An 18562-nucleotide genomic window follows, 5' to 3' on the forward strand; every position below is an offset into this window, starting at 1 on the left:
CCATCCATAGTAGTGCTGCAAGCCTGGCCCAACAGGGTCCAGCACCCCTCCAAAGTGACTCCTGCCCTAGGGAGAAGGAAAGATAACCATACACACCATTCCAACTGCACCCCAGCAGTGGGCTGAGGGCTGGTATCTGGTCTGACTGCAGGGCCCTCCCACCAATAAAAGCTTCTCAAGGGACAATACAGGGAAAGTGCCCTGCAGTTATATGCTATTACATCTCTAGAAAATGCCTGGTCTGACTCAACTCAAGCCCAAGGTGGCCTCAGACAGTCCCACTAACAACATAGGGACCAAACCATGCCCACAATGGGCAAAGAGAGCCATTGCAGATGTTGGGCCTGAAAGTAAAAGCAACTCAGCCACAATAGTAGGGCAAACACAACACACATAGGAGACACCCCTGAAGCACCAAGTTCTGATGAACAGGGGACACTGCACTGCAGGACATTACAGGACCTCTTCTTCATACAGCCACTACTTTCAAGAGCAGGAGACAGCTGACTTTCCTCACACATAGGAACAGACACAGTTAAACAAAGTGAAGACGCATAGGAATGTGTCTCAAATGAAAGAACAGGACAAAGTCATAGCAAGAGACCTAACCAAAACAGATAACTAATATGCCTGATAAAGAACTTAAAGTAATGGTCATAATGATACTCACTGGACTTGAGAAAAAAGTGAAGGACCTCAGTGAGATGCTTAACAAAGATACAGAAAAAATTTAAAAAGAACCAACCAAAGATGAAGAATTCAATAACTGAAATTAAAAATATACTACAAGGAATAAACAGTAGACTAGAGGAAGCAGAAGAATGGATCAGTGACCTGGAGGACAGAGTAATGGAAAGTGATCAGGCTGAAGAGGAGAGACACAAAATAATAACAAAAACTGAAAACAGACTTAGCAAACTCAGTGACACCATCAAGTGTAATAACATCTGCATTATAGGGATCCTACAGGAAAAAAGAAAAGGGGGAAGAAAACCTATTTGAAGAAATAATAGCTGAAAACTTCCCCAATATGGGGAAGGAAACAGAAATCCAGATCCAAGAATCAAAGAACCCCCCCTATAAAATCAACCTAAGGTGGTCCACACCAAGACACATAGTAATTAAAAAATGGCAGGAGCACCTGAGTGGCTTATATAGTTATATAGTTGGTTAAGTGTCCAACTTTAGCTCAGGTCATGATCTTCTGGTTTGTGAGTTCGAGCCCCGTGTCAGGCTCTGTGCTGACAGCTCAGAGCCTGGAGCCTGCTTCAGATTCTGTGTCTCCCTCTCTTTCTGCCCCTCCCCTGCTCACACACTGTCTCTCTCTCAAAAATAAATAAACATTAAAAAAAATGGCAAAAAGTAGTGATAAAGAGAATTTTAAAAGCAGCAAGAGAAAACAATTACATATAAGGGAAACTCAATAAGCCTATCAACTGATATTTCAGCAGAAACTTTGTAGGCCAGAAGGGAGTGGCATGATATATTCAGAGTGCTGGGGGAAAAAAAAAAAAAAACAAAAAAAAACCCTGCAGCCAAGAATACTCTATACAGCAAAGCTGTATATACTCTATATAGCAAAGCTATTATTCAGAATAGGAGAGATAAAGAGTTTCTCAGATAAACAGAAGTTAAAGGAATTCATCACCACTAAACTAGCCCTACAAGAAAAGTTAAAGGGGACTCTTTGAGTGGAAAGGAAAGACCATAAGGAGGAGTAAAAAAAGTAGGAAACATAAAAGCAATAAAATTAAGTATATCTATAAAATTAGTCAAGAGATTCATAAAATAAAAGGATATAAAGTTTGACACACATAACTAAAAGGTGAAAGGAGGAGTAAAGAATGGGCTCAAATTTAAGCAACCATCAACTTAATATAGACTGCTATATGCAAAAGATGTTATATACAAACCTAATGGGAATGACAAATCAAAACCAGGAACAGATATGCAAAAAATAAAGGAATCCAAGTATATAACTAAAGAAGACCAGCAAACCATGAGAGAAGAGAACAAGGAACAGAGAAGAACTATAAAAACAACCACAAAACGGTTAACTAAATGGCAATATGTACATACCTATCAATAATTACTTTGAATGTAAATAGACTAAATGCTCCAATCAAAAGACACAGGGTGACGGAATGGATAAAAAGCAAGACCCTGGGAATGCAAGCTGTTGCGGCCACTCTGGAAAACAGTATGGAGGTTTCTCAAAAAACTAAAACTAGAACTACCCTACGACCCAGCAACTGCACTACTAGGCATTTATCCACAGGATACAGGTGTACTGTTTTGAAGGGACACATGCACCCCCATGTTTATAGCAGCACTATCAACAATAGCCAAAGTATGGAAAGAGCCCAAATGTCCATCAATGGATGAATGGAGAAAGAAGATGTGGTATGTGTGTGTGTGTGTGCGTGTGTGCGTGTGTGCGTGTGTGCGTGTATATATAGAATATATATATATATATATATTCTATATATACACGCACACACGCACACACGCACACACGCACACACAATGGAATATTACTTGGCAATCAAAAAGAATGAAATCTTGCCATTTGCAAGTACGTGGATGGAACTGGAGGGTATTATGCTAACCGAAATTAGAGAAAGACAAAATCATATGACTTCACTCATATGAGGACTTTAAGAGACAAAACAGATGAACATAAGGGAAGGGAAGCAAAAATAATATAAAAACAGGGAGGGGGACAAAACAGAAGAGACTCATAAATATGGAAAACAAACTGAGGGTTACGGGAGGGGTTGTGGGAGGGGGGATGGGGTAAATGGGTAAAGGGCACTAAGGAATCTACTCCTGAAATCATTGTTGCACTGCATGCTAACTAATTTGGATGTAAATTTTAAAAAATAAAAAATAAAATTAAAAAAATAATAAATCTTAAAAAAAAAAACAAACAAGACCCATCCACATGTTGCATACAAGAGACTTCAGACCTAAAGACACATGCAACTTGAAAGTGAAAGGATGGAAAAGCATTTAAAATGCAAATGGAAGTGAAAAAAAAGCCAAGGTAGACAAAATAAATTTTAAAACAAAGACTGTAATAAGAGACAAAGTCACTGTATATAAAGAGTACAATCCGACAAGAAGATACAACAATTGTAAATAGTTATGCATCCAACATGGAAGCACCCAAATACATAAAGCAGCCAGTAACAAACATGAAGGAACTAATCAATTGTAATACCATAATAGTAGGTGACTTTACACCTCACTTACATGAATGAATAGATCATCCAAACAGAAAATAAATAAGGAAACAGTGGCTCTGAATGATATATTGGACCAGATGTATCTAACAGGTATATTCAGAATATTCCATCCTAAAACATCAGAATACACATTCTTTTCAAGTGCATATGGAAAATTATCCAGAAGAGATCACATATTAGGCCAAAAACCAAATTTCAACAAATTAAAAAAGACAGAAGTCATACCTTGCATCTTTTCTGACCACAGCAGTGTAAAACTAGAAAGTAACCACAAGAAAATAATCTGGAAAGAGCACCAATACATGGAAGATAAATAACATTTAACTAAACAATGGATGGGTCAACCAAGAATCAAAGAGGAAATTAAAAAAAAAAAATACATAGCAACAAATGAAAATGAAAACACAGTGTTCCAAAATCTTTGGGATACAGCAAAGCTTTTATAAGAGTTAAGTTTATAGCAATATAGGCCTAACTCAAGAAGCATGCAAACATCTCAAATAACCTAACCTTACACCTAAAGGAGCTAGAAAAAGAACAAAGGAAAGAAATAATAAAGATTAGAGCAGAAATAAACTAGAAACTAAAAAAAACCAATAGAACAGATCAATGAAACCAGGAGCTGGTTCTTCGAAAAGATTAACAAAATTGATACCCGTTTAGCCAGACTCATGAGAGAGAGATAACTGAAACAAAATCAGAAATGATAGAGGAGAAATAACAACTGATACTACAGAAATCCAAAGGATTATGAGAGAATATTATGAAAAACTGCCTGAAAATTGGACAACCTGGAAGAAATGGATAAATTCCTAGACATACAACCTTCCAAAACTGAATTAGGAAGAAATAGAAAATTTGAACACAGTGATTGCGAGCAATGCAATTCAATCACTCATCAAAAAACTCCCAACAAGCAAAAGTCCAGGACCAGATGGCTTCACAAGTAAATACTATCAAACATTTTACAGGAGAGTTAATACCTATTCTTCTCAAACTATTCTAAAAAATAGAAGAGGAAGAAAGGCTTCCAAATTCATTCTATGAGGCCAGCATTACCCTGATACCAAAACCAGATTAAGACACCACAAAATAGAAAGCTACAGGCCAGTATTTCTGATGCACATAGATGTAAAAATCCTCAACAAAAATATTAGCAAACCAAATCCAACTATACACTTAAAAAAAAAATCACCAAGATCAAGTGGGATTTACTCCTGGGATGTGAGGCTGGTTTAATATTCACAAACCAATCAACTTGATATATAACATCAATAAAAGGATAAAAACCATAAAATCATTTCAGTAGGTACAGAAAAAACATTTGGCAAAATACAACATTCACTCATGATAAAAACCCTCAATAAAGTAGGTTTAAAGGGAACATACATCAACATAATAAAGGCCATATATGAAAAACCAACAGCTAACATCATACTCAGTCAAGAACAGAACAAGGATGTCCATTCTCACCACTTTTATATAACATAGTACTAGAAGTCCTAGCCATAGCAATCAGACAACAAAAAGAACTAAAAGGCATCCAAATTGGTAAAGAAGAAGTAAAACTTTCACTATTTGCAGATGACAAGATCCTATTATACAGAAAGCCTTGAGGACGCCACCAAAATCTAGAATTGATAAATGAATTCAGTAAGTTTGCAATGTACAAAATCACTATACAGAAATCTGTTGCATTTCTATACACTAATAATGAAGCAGCAGAAAGAGAAATTAAAAATATAATCCCTTTTACAATTGCACCAAAAATAAAATACCTGGGAATAAACTTAACCAAGGAGGCGAAAGACTATACTCTGAAAACTATAAAAAGCTTATGAAAGAAATAGACGATGGCACAAAGCAATGGAAAGATATTCTATGCTTATGGATTGGAAGAACAAATATCGCTAAAATGTCCATACTACCCAAAGCAATCTACAGATTTAATGCAATCCCTATCAAAATACCAACAGCACTTTTCATAGAACTTGAACAATCCTAAAATTGGTATGGAACCACAAAAGACCCCAAATAGCCAAGCAGTCTTGTAAAAGAAGAACAAACATGGAGATATCACAATCCCAAATTTCAAGATATAATACAAAGCTGTAGTAATCAAAACAGTGCAGTACTGGCACAGAAATAGACACACAGATCAACAGACTGGAATAGAAAGAAACCCAGAAATAAAACCATGGTTATATGGTCAATTAATCTTTGACAAACAAAGCAAAACTATGCAATGAGAAAAAGACAGTCTCTTCAACAAATTATGCTGGAAAAACTGGACAGCTATATGCAAAAGAATGAAAGTGGACCACTTTCTTACACCATATACAAAAATAAACTCAAAATGGATTAAGGACCTAAATGTAAGACCTGAAACCATAAAAATCCCAGAAGAGAGCACAGACAGTAATTTCTCTGACATCGGCTATAGAAACGTTTTTCTAGATAGGTCTCCCGAGGCAAGGGAAACAAAAGCAAAAATAAACTGTTGGGACTACATCAAAATAAAAAAGCTTCTGCACAACAGCAAAGGAAACAACAAAACTAAAAGGCAACCTAGTGAATGGAAGAAAATATTTGCAAATTAACCCTGATAAAGGGTTAATACCCAAAATATATAAAGAACTTATAAAACTCAATTCCTGCTAAAACAAACAACAACAACAACAAATCCTCAACGTCCAAAAAAACAAGTACTCCAGTTAAAAATGGGCAGGGGCACCTGAGTGGCTCAGTTAAGCATCCGACTTTGGGTCAGGTCATGATCTCTCAGTCCATGAGTACGAGCCCCACATCAGGGTCTGTGCTGACAGCTCAAAGCCTGGAGCTGCTTTGGATTCTGTTTCCTTTTCCCTCTGCCCCTCCCCAACTCGTGCTCGCTCTCTCTCTTTCTCTCTCTCTCAAAAGTAAACAAACATTTTTTAAAAAATGTTTAAAAATGGGCAGGAGACATGAACAGGCATTTTTCTAAAAAAGACACACAGATGGCCAACAGACACATGAACAGATGCTCATCATCACTCAACATTAGAGAAATGCAAATCAAAACAACAAGGAGATAACACGTCACACCTGTCAGAATAGCTAAAATCAAAAACACAAGAAACAACAGGTGTTGATGAGGATGTGGAGAAAAAGGAACACTCTTACACTGTTGGTGGGAATGTAAACTGGTGCAGTCACTCTGGACAATAGTGCGGACGTTCCTCAAAAAGTTAAAAATAGAACTATGACATGATCCAGCAATGACACTACTGGGTATTTCTCCAAAGAGTACAAAAACACTAATTCAAAGGGATACATGCACCCTGTGTTTACAGCAGCATTATTTACAATAGCCAAGATATGGAAGCAGCTCATGTATCAACTGATGAATGGATAAAGAAGAGGTGGCATGTACATACAATTGAACACTATTCAACCATAAAAGAGAATGAAACCTTGCCATTTGCAATGACATGGATGGAGTATAATGCTAAGCAATATAAGTTAGCCAGAAAGATGAATACCATATGATCGGCCAGAGAAAAACAAATAACATATAAATACCATATGATTTCACACGTGTGGAATTTATGAAACAGAGAGAGAGAGAGGCAGAGAGAGAGGCAGAGAGAGAGAGAGAGAGAGAGAGAGGCAGAGAGAGAGAGAGGCAGGGAGAGAGAGAGGCAGAAAGACAAACCAAGCAACAGACTCTTAACCATAGAGAACAGACTGATGGTTACCAGAGGAGGGGATGAGGTGATGGGGATTAAGAAGAAGTGCACTTGTTGTGATGAGCACCAAGTGATTAAAATAAAAACTTAAAAAAAATGCAATTCAAAAACAGGAAAAATTCAATCATAGTGTTTTGGAATGAATACATAGGTGGTAAAACTTAATACAAAGACAACGAAATGATTATCATAATGGATGATCTTCCAATGAGAAGGAAAGGATTATAATCTAGAAGGGTACACAGTCGTTTCTGAGGTGCTAATTATGTTCTATTTCTTGCGTGTTATACTTCACACTAAAAAAAAAAACAAAACAAAACAAAAAAAAAAACCAGGATGGTAAGGATAAACACCACTCCAGGGGTGCCTGGGTGGTTCTGTTGGTTAAGAGTCCGACTCTTGATTTTGGCTCAGGTCATGGTTTCATGAGTTCGAGCCCCATGTGGAGCTCTGTGCTGACAGTGCAGAGCCTGCTTGAGATTCTCCCCATCTCTTGGCCCTTCCACCACTTGCACTCTCTCTCTCAAAATAAATAAATGAGAAAAACACCATTATGTTGACTGGTTCATAAGAATAAACCTTAAAGGGAGGTTCAGGCTGCCAGGCAATCATAGTTCATTGCCCTGGTCCATCTGCCCACTTACTCTCCCAGAATATTTCATACCTTTCTGCTTTAAACCTCCAGTATCTCCTCTCCCATCATCATCTACAGTCGATGACTGAAAATGGAAGAAAACTTCCAGACTTACCACCATACATACCCATGTCCCAGGATTTTGCACCCACATATTTCTACCTTCCCTTAGCTCAACTCTCCATGTTACCATGTAAGGCCAGTCCACCTACTTGTGCACCAGAGCCCATTCCTCCTTGCCTTCTCAAAGACGGTATTACAGCAGTTCTCCCATCTGTCACCTGTTATCATCAGTTTCGTTCAGCAAATGTGCTGTTTCTTAACCCGACTTCTCCACCAGCTAGCTGCTACCCCATTTCCTTGCTTCTGTTTGTAGTTAAATTTCTTGAAAAAATTGTCTGTAGTTACTGTCTCTGATCCTTTTCCTTCCATTCTCTCCTAAACCCATCACAAACAGTTTTTTGGCCTGTCAAAACTGCTCACCAAAGATAATAATTTCTAAAGGTCAGGGGCACCTGGGTGGCTCAGTCGGTTAAGCGTCCGACTTCGGCTCAGGTCATGATCTCGCCGTCCGTGAGTTCGAGCCCCGCGTCGGGCTCTGTGCTGACAGCTCAGAGCCTGGAGCCTGTTTCGGATTCTGTGTCTCCCTCTCTCTCAGACCCTCCCCCATTCATGCTCTGTCTCTCTCTGTCTCAAAAATAAATAAACGTTAAAAAAAATTTTTTTTAATAAAAAAAATAATAATAATAATTTCTAAAGGTCAGCTGTCGGCTCTCATCTTACCTATCAGGAGTATTTGACACAGGTTATCACTCCTTGCTCTTTGATAGACTTCATCTATTCATCTTCAACATGTATTCATCAGATGTATTCATCAGAAACATCTCTTCAGTTTCCAGTAAACCACTCTCTTCTGATGTCCCCCTGACATAACTGTTCACTCCTGTTCTGTCTCTACTGCCTATTCCTCTTCTTTCTTACTTAATGTTGGAATGCCCTAGTATGTCTTTGGTATTCTTCTGTCCACCTATACTTATTCTCTTAGTACTGTCACCCAGACTCATGATTTAAATACATCTTTATACAATACTTACAGTTCAGATCCCTCTCAAACTCCAGACTCATTTATAACATCTACTAGACATCCGAAATCCCAAATATGCAAAACGAATTTCCTCAATTTTCACTCAGAACTTGCTCCACCATTCATTAACCATCCTTATTTCTGTTTAAGGCAATGCCATTCTTCCTGTTGCTGACACCAAAAATCTGGCATCATCCATGGTTTTTCTCTCCACATCTAGTCTACTAATAAATCCAGTGTATTCCATCTTCCAGGTATATCCAGAATTTAAGATTTCTTCACCTCTTCCACTGCTACCACTTAATCCAACCCACATTCATATCTCACTTGGATTACTGTAATGGCCTTTTATCTGGTCTCTCTGCATATAACCCTTATCCCTCTATACCCTGTTCTTAACATAGCAGCAGAAAGACCCTTTTAATATTTAACTGACATATTACCTTTCCTCTGCTTAAAATCCTATACTCCTCTTATTCTGATGAAAAACAAACTATGCATGCCCAGGACAGTATCAACTTTTTAAACTTTTTTTCTGGGTTTAGGAAACACACGAATAAGCACAAAATGGACCTTAAAAAAAGTGATCCCCAAAGCCAGTCCTCAAACTACTTCTGGCCTATGAATAACTTCTACTTTAATCCACACTGAATGATGACAGTGCAGTACATTTTTATAAATGTCTCTATTTATTCCTCTTAACATGTGGTTTTTCCTTTTTTAATTAAATTTTATATTTTTCATAAAATAATGGTTATTATAAATGGAAGGTTTTAAAAACACTTTATTACTTGGAAAATAAAATTTTGGCAGAACTAAATTTTAATGCCTTCACCGTTTCTCCTCTCTATGCATTTTGTCTGCTGAATTAAAAAACAGAACACTTTTACTGGTATATAGAATTGAAGAGTCTGGGGACTACTAGCCAAAAGGATTTAACAAGCATGTACCTGCACTAAAAGCTCACTAAAGCATAAGCAGTAGAAATTACATTGGCTAGATTATTAGACACACACCCCTCCCCAGCTCTGTCAGTACTCGTTGTGTGGCATTAAAGTTTTTTGCCTCTCTGACCCTCTGTTTCCTCAACCATAATGCCCATTAAAGTACCCAGTTCACAGGAATATGAAAATCAAATCAAACAATATATTTAAAATACATTGCATATAATAGCTACATGTGTGTTTAGTTAATGCAAATGTGTTTAGTTAATGCAATGTTAATACAGTGGGTGGTATATGGTAGGAGAGAGAGTGGACCCAGTGTCAAGGAGAGTAGACCATCCTAATGCACAGAAGTATTTTATCCACTTAGGTTCAGAACTGCTGGCACACGATGACAAGAAGAAGCATTCTGGTCAAGTTTCACTACTGTTTATAAATTCTCTGCAGACCGTTTGCCCCCGTCTTGCCTTCACCAGAGTACCCCACAGCAAAAGACCACCTCCCACATCCGCTCACTGTTAACGGAGTATTAGGCACAGGGTATGGCAAAGACACAGAAGGTAGTTCTAGAGTAAGGTCAGAATGTATTCTTAAATAACTAACGGTGATTATTTAGAAAATAAAAATATCCACTTACCTTTCTTGAATTTATGCACGGGGAGTTTCTTAAGTTGATCTTTACGAAGTCTGTTTCTTCTAGCTCTATGTCTATCCTGGACAAATTTTGTGATCTAAAAATAAAAGAAAAAAAAAGAAATCAGATATTAAACATGTAAATAGAAAATGGCTATTAAAATAATAGACATGTTTTAAGTGTCTGGATAGCTCCTGCAAATCAAATTCAGTTTACTTACACCCTAATCGTATTATTATTAATTGAAGCACTAATTAAAGCACTAATTACACAGGTGATTAGTTACCCCAAAAATTATGCTTTGAATTTTTATTCATTGACCCAAATTATCTTTACTTACTTTAACAGAAACATTATAAATAACATAAAACTAGTTTTGTTTTGTTTTGTTTTGCAAATAGAAATGGTAGACCATAGGTTACAAAGATTCCACTGGACCAAGAAGAAGGCAGAGTTGAAATTCCTGTTAATTATAAACTAATAAAATTTCCAAACATACATTTATTAGTCACCACACTCTCAGTTGTAGCCGCAAACTGAATAGAAGTACTACATAACACCTGTAGTCTGAATATTCAGAAGTATTCAGATAAAATCTGTAAGACACTTCAACTGTAAGTTACTACGCTTGCAAAAATGAAAAGTAGTCCACAGGGGCAGAGCCAAATGCCAAAATTACATCCATGAAAAGAAAATTTTGACCAATTTGGCTATATCAATGTGAAGGACTTCTGTCCTCGGAAGACACTATTAAAAAATAAAAGACAAGACACAGACTGAGAGAAAATAGTTGCAAATTGCATATCTGATAAGGAATTGTATCCAGAATTTATAAAGAACTCAAAACACAATAACAACAAAAAAAATAAGCAACCCAATAGACAAAATAAAGGGCAAAATATTTGAATAAACACTTCACCACAGAAGATACAACCATGGTAAATAAGCACTGGAAGAGATACTCAATTCAACATAATTAGTTCAAATCACAAATACCACTATATAGAATAGAATGGCTAAAATTAACAAGACTGACTCTATCGAGTGTTGGCAAGGAGGTGGAGTTACTGGCACTGTGATACACTACTGGTACAACCACTCTGGATGCTGATGATTTCTTATAAATTTAAACACACAATTACCCTATACTCAATCACCCCACTCATACTTACAGAAATAAAAGTACACGTCTGTATAACAACTTGTACACAAATGTCCATGTCAGCTTTATTTGTAATATCCAAAACCCAGAAATGACCCAAATGCCTATCGATGGGTAAATGGATTAAAAAAACAAAAACAAAACCTGTGATATATTCATATACAACTGGGTAAAAAAAAAAAAAAAAAAAAAGAAAAAATAAATATACTCAAAAACTATATAAACCTCAAAATAATTGTTCTGAGAGAAAGAAGGCAGACACAAAAGAGGACATAATATACAATTCCATGTGTAGAAAACTGAAGAAAATACAACCTAATCTATAGTGACCAAAAGCAGACCTGTAGTTGTCTAGGGATCGGGCGAGGAGGGGGAGGGGGGGAGGATGAGGACATGACCGGTGAGAGGCAGGGATTATCAAGGAGCATGAGGAAGTTTTTTGAGCTGACTGATATTTCAACATCTTGATTGTGGTAGTGGTTTTTCAGGGGTGTGTGTGTGTGTGGTGTGTGTGTGTGTGAAAACTTACCAAACTGTACAATTTAAATATGTGCAGTTTGTCATGTGTTAATTATACCTCAATAAATGCTTTTTAAAAATTGAATAGTAACCACTAGAAGAACACTATAATCTAAGCTTTTAATCCAGTAGGAGAAAGTGGAGTCACCCAAATCTTCAAAGAAGAAGAAAAAAACTAAAAGTAAACAATAAAAATTATTCCAAATGTATGTGTAATTGCAAAAATGTAAGTGGATTAAATTCACCAGGTTTTTTTTTTTTTCTGAAGAGTGTATCATATTGGATAAGGAAAAAATTCCAACTATATGCTATTTACAAGACACAAGATTAAAATTAATGACACATTAATAAAAATATAAAGGTAAAAAATAAAGGAATAAAGATATGCCATGAAAATATTAAGCAAAAGAAAAGCTGATGTATCAAGTAAAATTGAATTTAAGACAAAAATCATTAGAAGGTAACATGACAATAAAAAAAAACAACACTTCATCTAAAAAGGACAAAATTATAGGAAAAATACCCAAATTCCAAGTTCAGTAATTTATAGCTAAAGCAGAGAAAAAATTTAAAGACTACAGACCTATGCTGCCAGACACAGTAGCCACTAGGTACATGTAGCTACTGAACACTCAATATATGGCTAGTCTCATTTGAGATTTGCTGTAAAATTATAAAATATTCACCAGATTGTAAATACTTAGAACAAAAAGAATGTAAAATATATTTCATAATTACTTATATTAATTGAATACTGAAATACATTTTAGATTTAGTATTTAATCTCACCTTTTTCTTTTTATCTTTTTTTTTTCTCTAAGTTTACTGATTTATTTTGAGAGAGAGAAAGTACACGAGCGGGTGAGGGGCAGAGAGAGAGAAAGGGGGAGAAAGAATCCCAGGCAGGCTCCCCACTCAGCACAGAACCCGCCCACACGGGGCTTTATCTCATGACTATGAGATCATGACCTGAGTAGATATCGAGAGTTGGACCCTCAGTCGACTGAGCAACCCACGTGCCCCTCTTTTTATCTTTTCATTTGACTACCAGAAAATTTTAAATTACAATAAATTTGGCTTCACAGTATTGTTCTATTGCTTAGCACTGTTTTAGAAAACAGAAAAGTACCAAACAAACATAGAGAATTGTGATGACTGCACAAATTCTATGAATATACTAAAAACCACTGAATTAGACACTTTAGGTGGGTCAATTTTATGTTATGTGAATTCTATGTCAAAATAGTTTTTAAAATAAATAACTACACAAAACAAATGCGAAAACTCAAACTAATGTACATATATAGAACTTTGAGCTCCACAATTCTTTTCACATACATGGGGAGTGTTCACAAAATATGGCCACAAAGCAGGTCTTTGGAAATAACCAAAGAATCTATAACATACAATGTCTTCTGACCACAATAAAATTGAATTAGAAATCAATAGAAAAAAAAAAGATACTGAAAAATATATATGCTCTTTGGAAATTTAAAACTTTATTAAAATAGTTTATAAGTCTCAGAAGAAATCATAATGGACATTTGAGTTTCTGAGGGGGCCTTAAAATTAGCATGCCTCTTTGCCACCTGGATTCTAAAGAACTTGAGAAATAAGATCATGAACTGGCAAATAGATGCAGGTGGAGTACCTAATGCAGTGGAGAAAGAATTAGAACTTTTTACTGAACCACAGAATGAGACTGCCTTACCCAGCCAGGTACAGACAAAACTCCTTTGGAATGGAACAGGCCTTCCCTTCACTCACCCCCAGAATTGCAGAACTAGTCCTGGAGAAGCTGGAAATAGGTTAATCCCAAGAGAAAGGTGGAGCTGAGCGACACATGCGCTAGGTTTATTCTTCCCAAATACACCACACACATAAGATACTTCATCTCCCCTAAGACCAAATGAGTGAGAGGGTAAGGAAGGGCTAGGAGTTAGAGTAACTTGAGTTCTCCCTTCACATGAATGGAAATATCAAGAGTGCTAAAGAAATATTCTATATAACAACAAAAAATATTTTTAAATGTAAGCCAAATTAAAATAATAATATTCCTTATCAAATGCTAGGAATTGAAGCTAACATCATTGTTAAACAGCAATTTATAATCTAAATGCATTTAAATCTAAATCTGGAAAGAAAAAAATTAATAAGCATTCAGCTGAACAAGCTAGAAAAAGAAAAGCAATATATCCAAACAAAACAGAAGAAAAATGATGCCAAGAGCAGAAATTCATGAGAGACATAAAAAAGTGAAGACTTTAGAATATAATTTGCAGTGGAATCGAAGCTGCTTTACATCAGAGATTTTTACCAATTTTAAGTACAGTGATGGATCTTCAGATCATAGAGCAGTGCCTAATTCATCTTAGATGTGAAATGAATATTTGTTTAGTGACAGGGAAAAAGAAAATCCTCAAGGTCTACTTCTTTGAAAGACAAAACAGATAAATTAATAACACTGTGAAAAGGCATGGGCAGATATGAATAAAGAGAACTCATTTCAGGGCGCCTGGGTGGCTCAGTCGGTTGAGCGGCCGACTTCGGCTCAGGTCATGATCTCACGGTCCGTAAGTTCAAGCCCCGCGTCAGGCTCTGTGCTGACAGCTCAGAGCCTGGAGCCTGTTTCAGATTCTGTGTCTCCCTCTCTCTGACCCTCCCCCGTTCATGCTCTGTCTCTCTCTGTCTCAAAAATAAATAAACGTTAAAAAAATTAAAAAAAAAAAAAAAAGAGAACTCATTTCACATACAGTAGAAATTCTTTAAAAAGAAAGAAAGAAAGAAAAGAAAGAAAGAAAGAAAGAGAAAGAAATGCTCTTTAAATTGTTATGTGAAGTGTGTCTGAGTGGCTCAGTCAGCTAAGCGTCTGACTTCAGCTCAGGTCATGATCTCATGGTTCGAGCCCCACATTGGGCTCTGCACTGTCAGTGCTTGGGATTCTCTCTCTCCCTCTTTCTCTCTGCCCATCCCCTCACTTGCTCTCTCTCTCTCTCTCTCTCTCTCAAAATAAATAAACTTAAAATATAGTTATGTGAATATATAAATATTAATCACCTGATCCCACTATACTTGAAAACAGATAAAATAGACAATTTCTTAGAAATATAATTTCATATGAAAAAGTAGACAACCATCTGAATGTCCAGGTAACTATGAACACAGTCAGCAGGTCTAGATGATTTTGTAAACAACCTTCACCAAAAAGTAATACATAACCCCAACTTTATCAAAAACTATTTTAGAAAACAGAAAATAAGGGTAATTAGTTTTATGGGGCTAGTTTGATCTAGTCTAGTTATTTATTTGTAACTGATTAGTGGACCCATGCAGTTCAAACCCATGTTACTCAAGGGTCAACTATATGGTAAAATACACGGAATGCTAAATTTACTCTCTGAACCATTTTTAAGTGTGTAGCTGGGTGGCACTAGCTACATTCACATTACTGTGCTACCATCACCACCATCCATCCATAAAACTCTTTTCACCTTGCAAAACTGAAACTCTGTGCCCATTAAACAATAATTCCCCACCTTCCCCCTCTCCACAGGTCCTGGCAACTACCATTCTACTTTGTGTCTCTGAATCTGACTACTCTAGGTATCATATATAAATAGAATCATACACTATTTGTACTTTTGTAACTGTTTCATTTAGCAAGTCTTATTTCATTTAGCATGTCTTTATTTCATTTAGCTTATTTCATTTCATTTATTTCATTTAGCATGTCTTTTTTCAATTTTTTTTTTAATGTTTATTTTTGAGAGAGAGAGAGAGAGAGACAGAGAGTGAGCAGGCGGAGGGGCAGAGAGAGAGGGAGACACAGAATCTGAAGCAGGCTTGAGACTCCGAGCTATCAGCACAGAGCCCAATGCAGGGCTCGAACTCACGGAGCGTGAGATCATGACCTGAGCCAAAGTGGGACGCTTAACTGACTGAGACACCCAGGTGCCCCTCATTTAGCATGTCTTTAAGGTTCACCCATACTGTACCTGTGCCAGAACTGCCTTCCTTTCTAAGGCTAACATTCCATTGTATGTCTACACCACATTTTGTTCCTCTATTCATCCATCGATGGACAATTTGGTTGCTTCCACCTTTCAGTATTGCAAATAATGCAGCTATGAACCTAAGTGCACAAATATCTGTACAACTGTTTTCAATTCTTTTGGGTATATACCCAAAGTGGAATTGCTGGATATGATAACTCATTGTTTAATTTTTTGAGGAACTGCCATACTGTTTTCTATAGTGGCTGTTCCATGTGCTTATGGGATTGTCTGGTTTTGATGTTAACATTATTCTAGCTCCATAATTCCAAAGCTTTCCCTTACCTGGACATTCAGAATGCTAATATTTTATTTAGGATTTTTTTGCATCTATGTACAAATGTAGAGCTGATCCATATTAGAAATCTGAATAATCCAACATGAAAGACAAAACTTACACATCACAATCAAATAAAGTGTATTCGAAATACAAGATTTTTATAATGTACAAAATAAATTAATGTAATCCACCATAAAAACAGACTAAAAGAGAAAAAAACCCAACGATCATTACAACAGATAAAAGACATAATTCTGTGCCCATTCATCATTAAATAAGGAAAAAGAAAAGTTTGATTTCTTTATTTCTAAGCCTTATATGGCTTTTTTCGCTTGATTTATCAGAAAATTCAGCATAATGTTAAATAAGAGGTGCAACAACAGGCATCCTTTTTTGTCGTTTCTGACTTTCAAGGGATGTCTTTTTTTTAACATTTATTTTTGAGAGAGAAAGAGAGAGACAGAGCACAAGAAGGGAGAGACACCCTTTGAGAGAGAGAGAGAGGGAGACACAGAATCCAAAGCAGGCTCCAGGTTCCGACACGTCAGCATAGAGCCCGACAGAGGGCTCGAACCCACGAACTGTGAGATCATGACCTGAGCCGAAGTTGGATGCCCATAAACCCCTCAAGGGAAATCTTCTAATAAATTAACCATTTAATGATGTTCATTTTTCAATTTTTAGTTAATAATCTTTATCAGCTTAAGAGTATTTACATCTACTGCTACTCTGCCTACATTTTTTGTATGTTGTTCTTTCTATTATTCCTTGCTCTATACTGAAAGCCCAAGAGAAAGAACAAATTCAAATTACCGTAGAATTCAGCAAGTTTGTAGATACAAGATTGATATATAAAAACAATGTCCAGTGTCCAACTTTCGGTTTCTAAATACAACTCTTCAATAAAAGAAACCAGGGCTCCTTGGAGAAACATCTAATTCTAGGGCCGGGGCAAAAAAAATGTAAGAAGAGCCTGAAGCTTCTTATAGTACCAGATACAAAAGAAGTGCTTAGAAAAACAAAAAGATGGATCAAATCAAAGGGACACATGACCTAGTCTGACAGAGCTCCTCATGGCCAAAGCTCAAAATTTAAACAACATAAATAATGTGGTATTGGATTCTAACCCAAAGAATAAAATAAATATATAGGAGTATGTAACCAATATAAATAAATGATTGAATAAATAAATAAATGCCAAGAAGAGACAAATCTTTCTTACAAAAGAATTCCAAGAAATATACGTGGCAGATACTCTCTCCCACTCCTCACTTCAGATCTTAATGCCTGCCCCTCCCCACCTATAGGATGGGTTATACTCAGTGCCTCACTTCCAAAGTAAGAACAGAATAGAAGAAGAGAAAAATATTAACTGTGCAGTGGAGAAATCTGGCTTAATCAAGGGATGAATGTTAATACCATTAGTTACGTTATGCAGATATCATGTACCCCCTGGCAGTTCACCTCTGTTTTTAAAAACCTACTCCCCACTCCTCAAAAAACCCATAACCCAGTCTAATCATAAGAAAAACTGCTATCAGATGAGGGACATTCTACAGGATACCTGGCCAACACTCCCCAAGACTTATTAGAAACACGGAGAGACTAACTGAGAGACTGTCACAGAACAGAGGAGGCTGGGAAGACATGCTAACTGTGTGGTGCCCTGTTTTGGATCCTGGAACAGAAAGTGAGCATTAGCGGAAAAAACAGTGAAATCTATACAAAGTCTAGAGTTTAGTTACTAGTAAGGTACCAACGTCACTTTCTTAGTGACAAATGGACCACAGTAACGTAAAATGTTAACAATGGGAGAAACTAGAAGAGGAATGTACAAGAATATTCTTCTTTGTGATTTTTGTGTAAATCTTAACATTCCAAAATTAAAAGTTTATTTAAAAAAATCAATAATATTCTTATATCCTAATAATAATGATTTAGAAAATGCAATTTCAAAAGTCAAACAAAAGACATGCAAAATGTTTACAGAAAAAAATGATTAAACTGATGGATATAAAAGTTCTAAACAAATGAGAAATACCACAGCATCACAGAAAGACTGAACATTTCAAAGATGGCATTTAATCTCTAAGTTAAACTATAACGTCCATATAAATAATAAACTCATTGGACATTAATATAAATATTATTTATAAAAAAATTAAAAAGTGAGTATACTGGGGTTATTTTATGTCATTGCAATTCTCTTTAGTATCTATCTTAATACAGTGGTTTTATCTGCTTCTGCCTTCAATTTGTTTTGATACCACAAACCAC

General features: G+C 36.2%; 1 protein-coding gene across 6 annotated transcripts in view; it reads right to left on the bottom strand.

Moving 5' to 3' along the window:
* The window catches only part of RNF13 (ring finger protein 13), a 163086-nt gene that overhangs the window by 31230 nt on the left and 113294 nt on the right, over window positions 1-18562 (bottom strand). For all 6 annotated transcript variants that reach the window (XM_019439402.2, XM_019439420.2, XM_019439394.2 and 3 more), the window contains one exon: window positions 10276-10369. In XM_019439402.2, the coding sequence (XP_019294947.1) occupies window positions 10276-10369 (94 nt within the window). The remainder of the gene's footprint in view (window positions 1-10275; window positions 10370-18562) is intronic.

This window comes from Panthera pardus, unplaced genomic scaffold, assembly GCF_024362965.1.
Source record: "Panthera pardus isolate Hobbes unplaced genomic scaffold, ASM2436296v1 HiC_scaffold_16, whole genome shotgun sequence".
Classification (NCBI taxonomy): domain Eukaryota; kingdom Metazoa; phylum Chordata; class Mammalia; order Carnivora; family Felidae; genus Panthera; species Panthera pardus.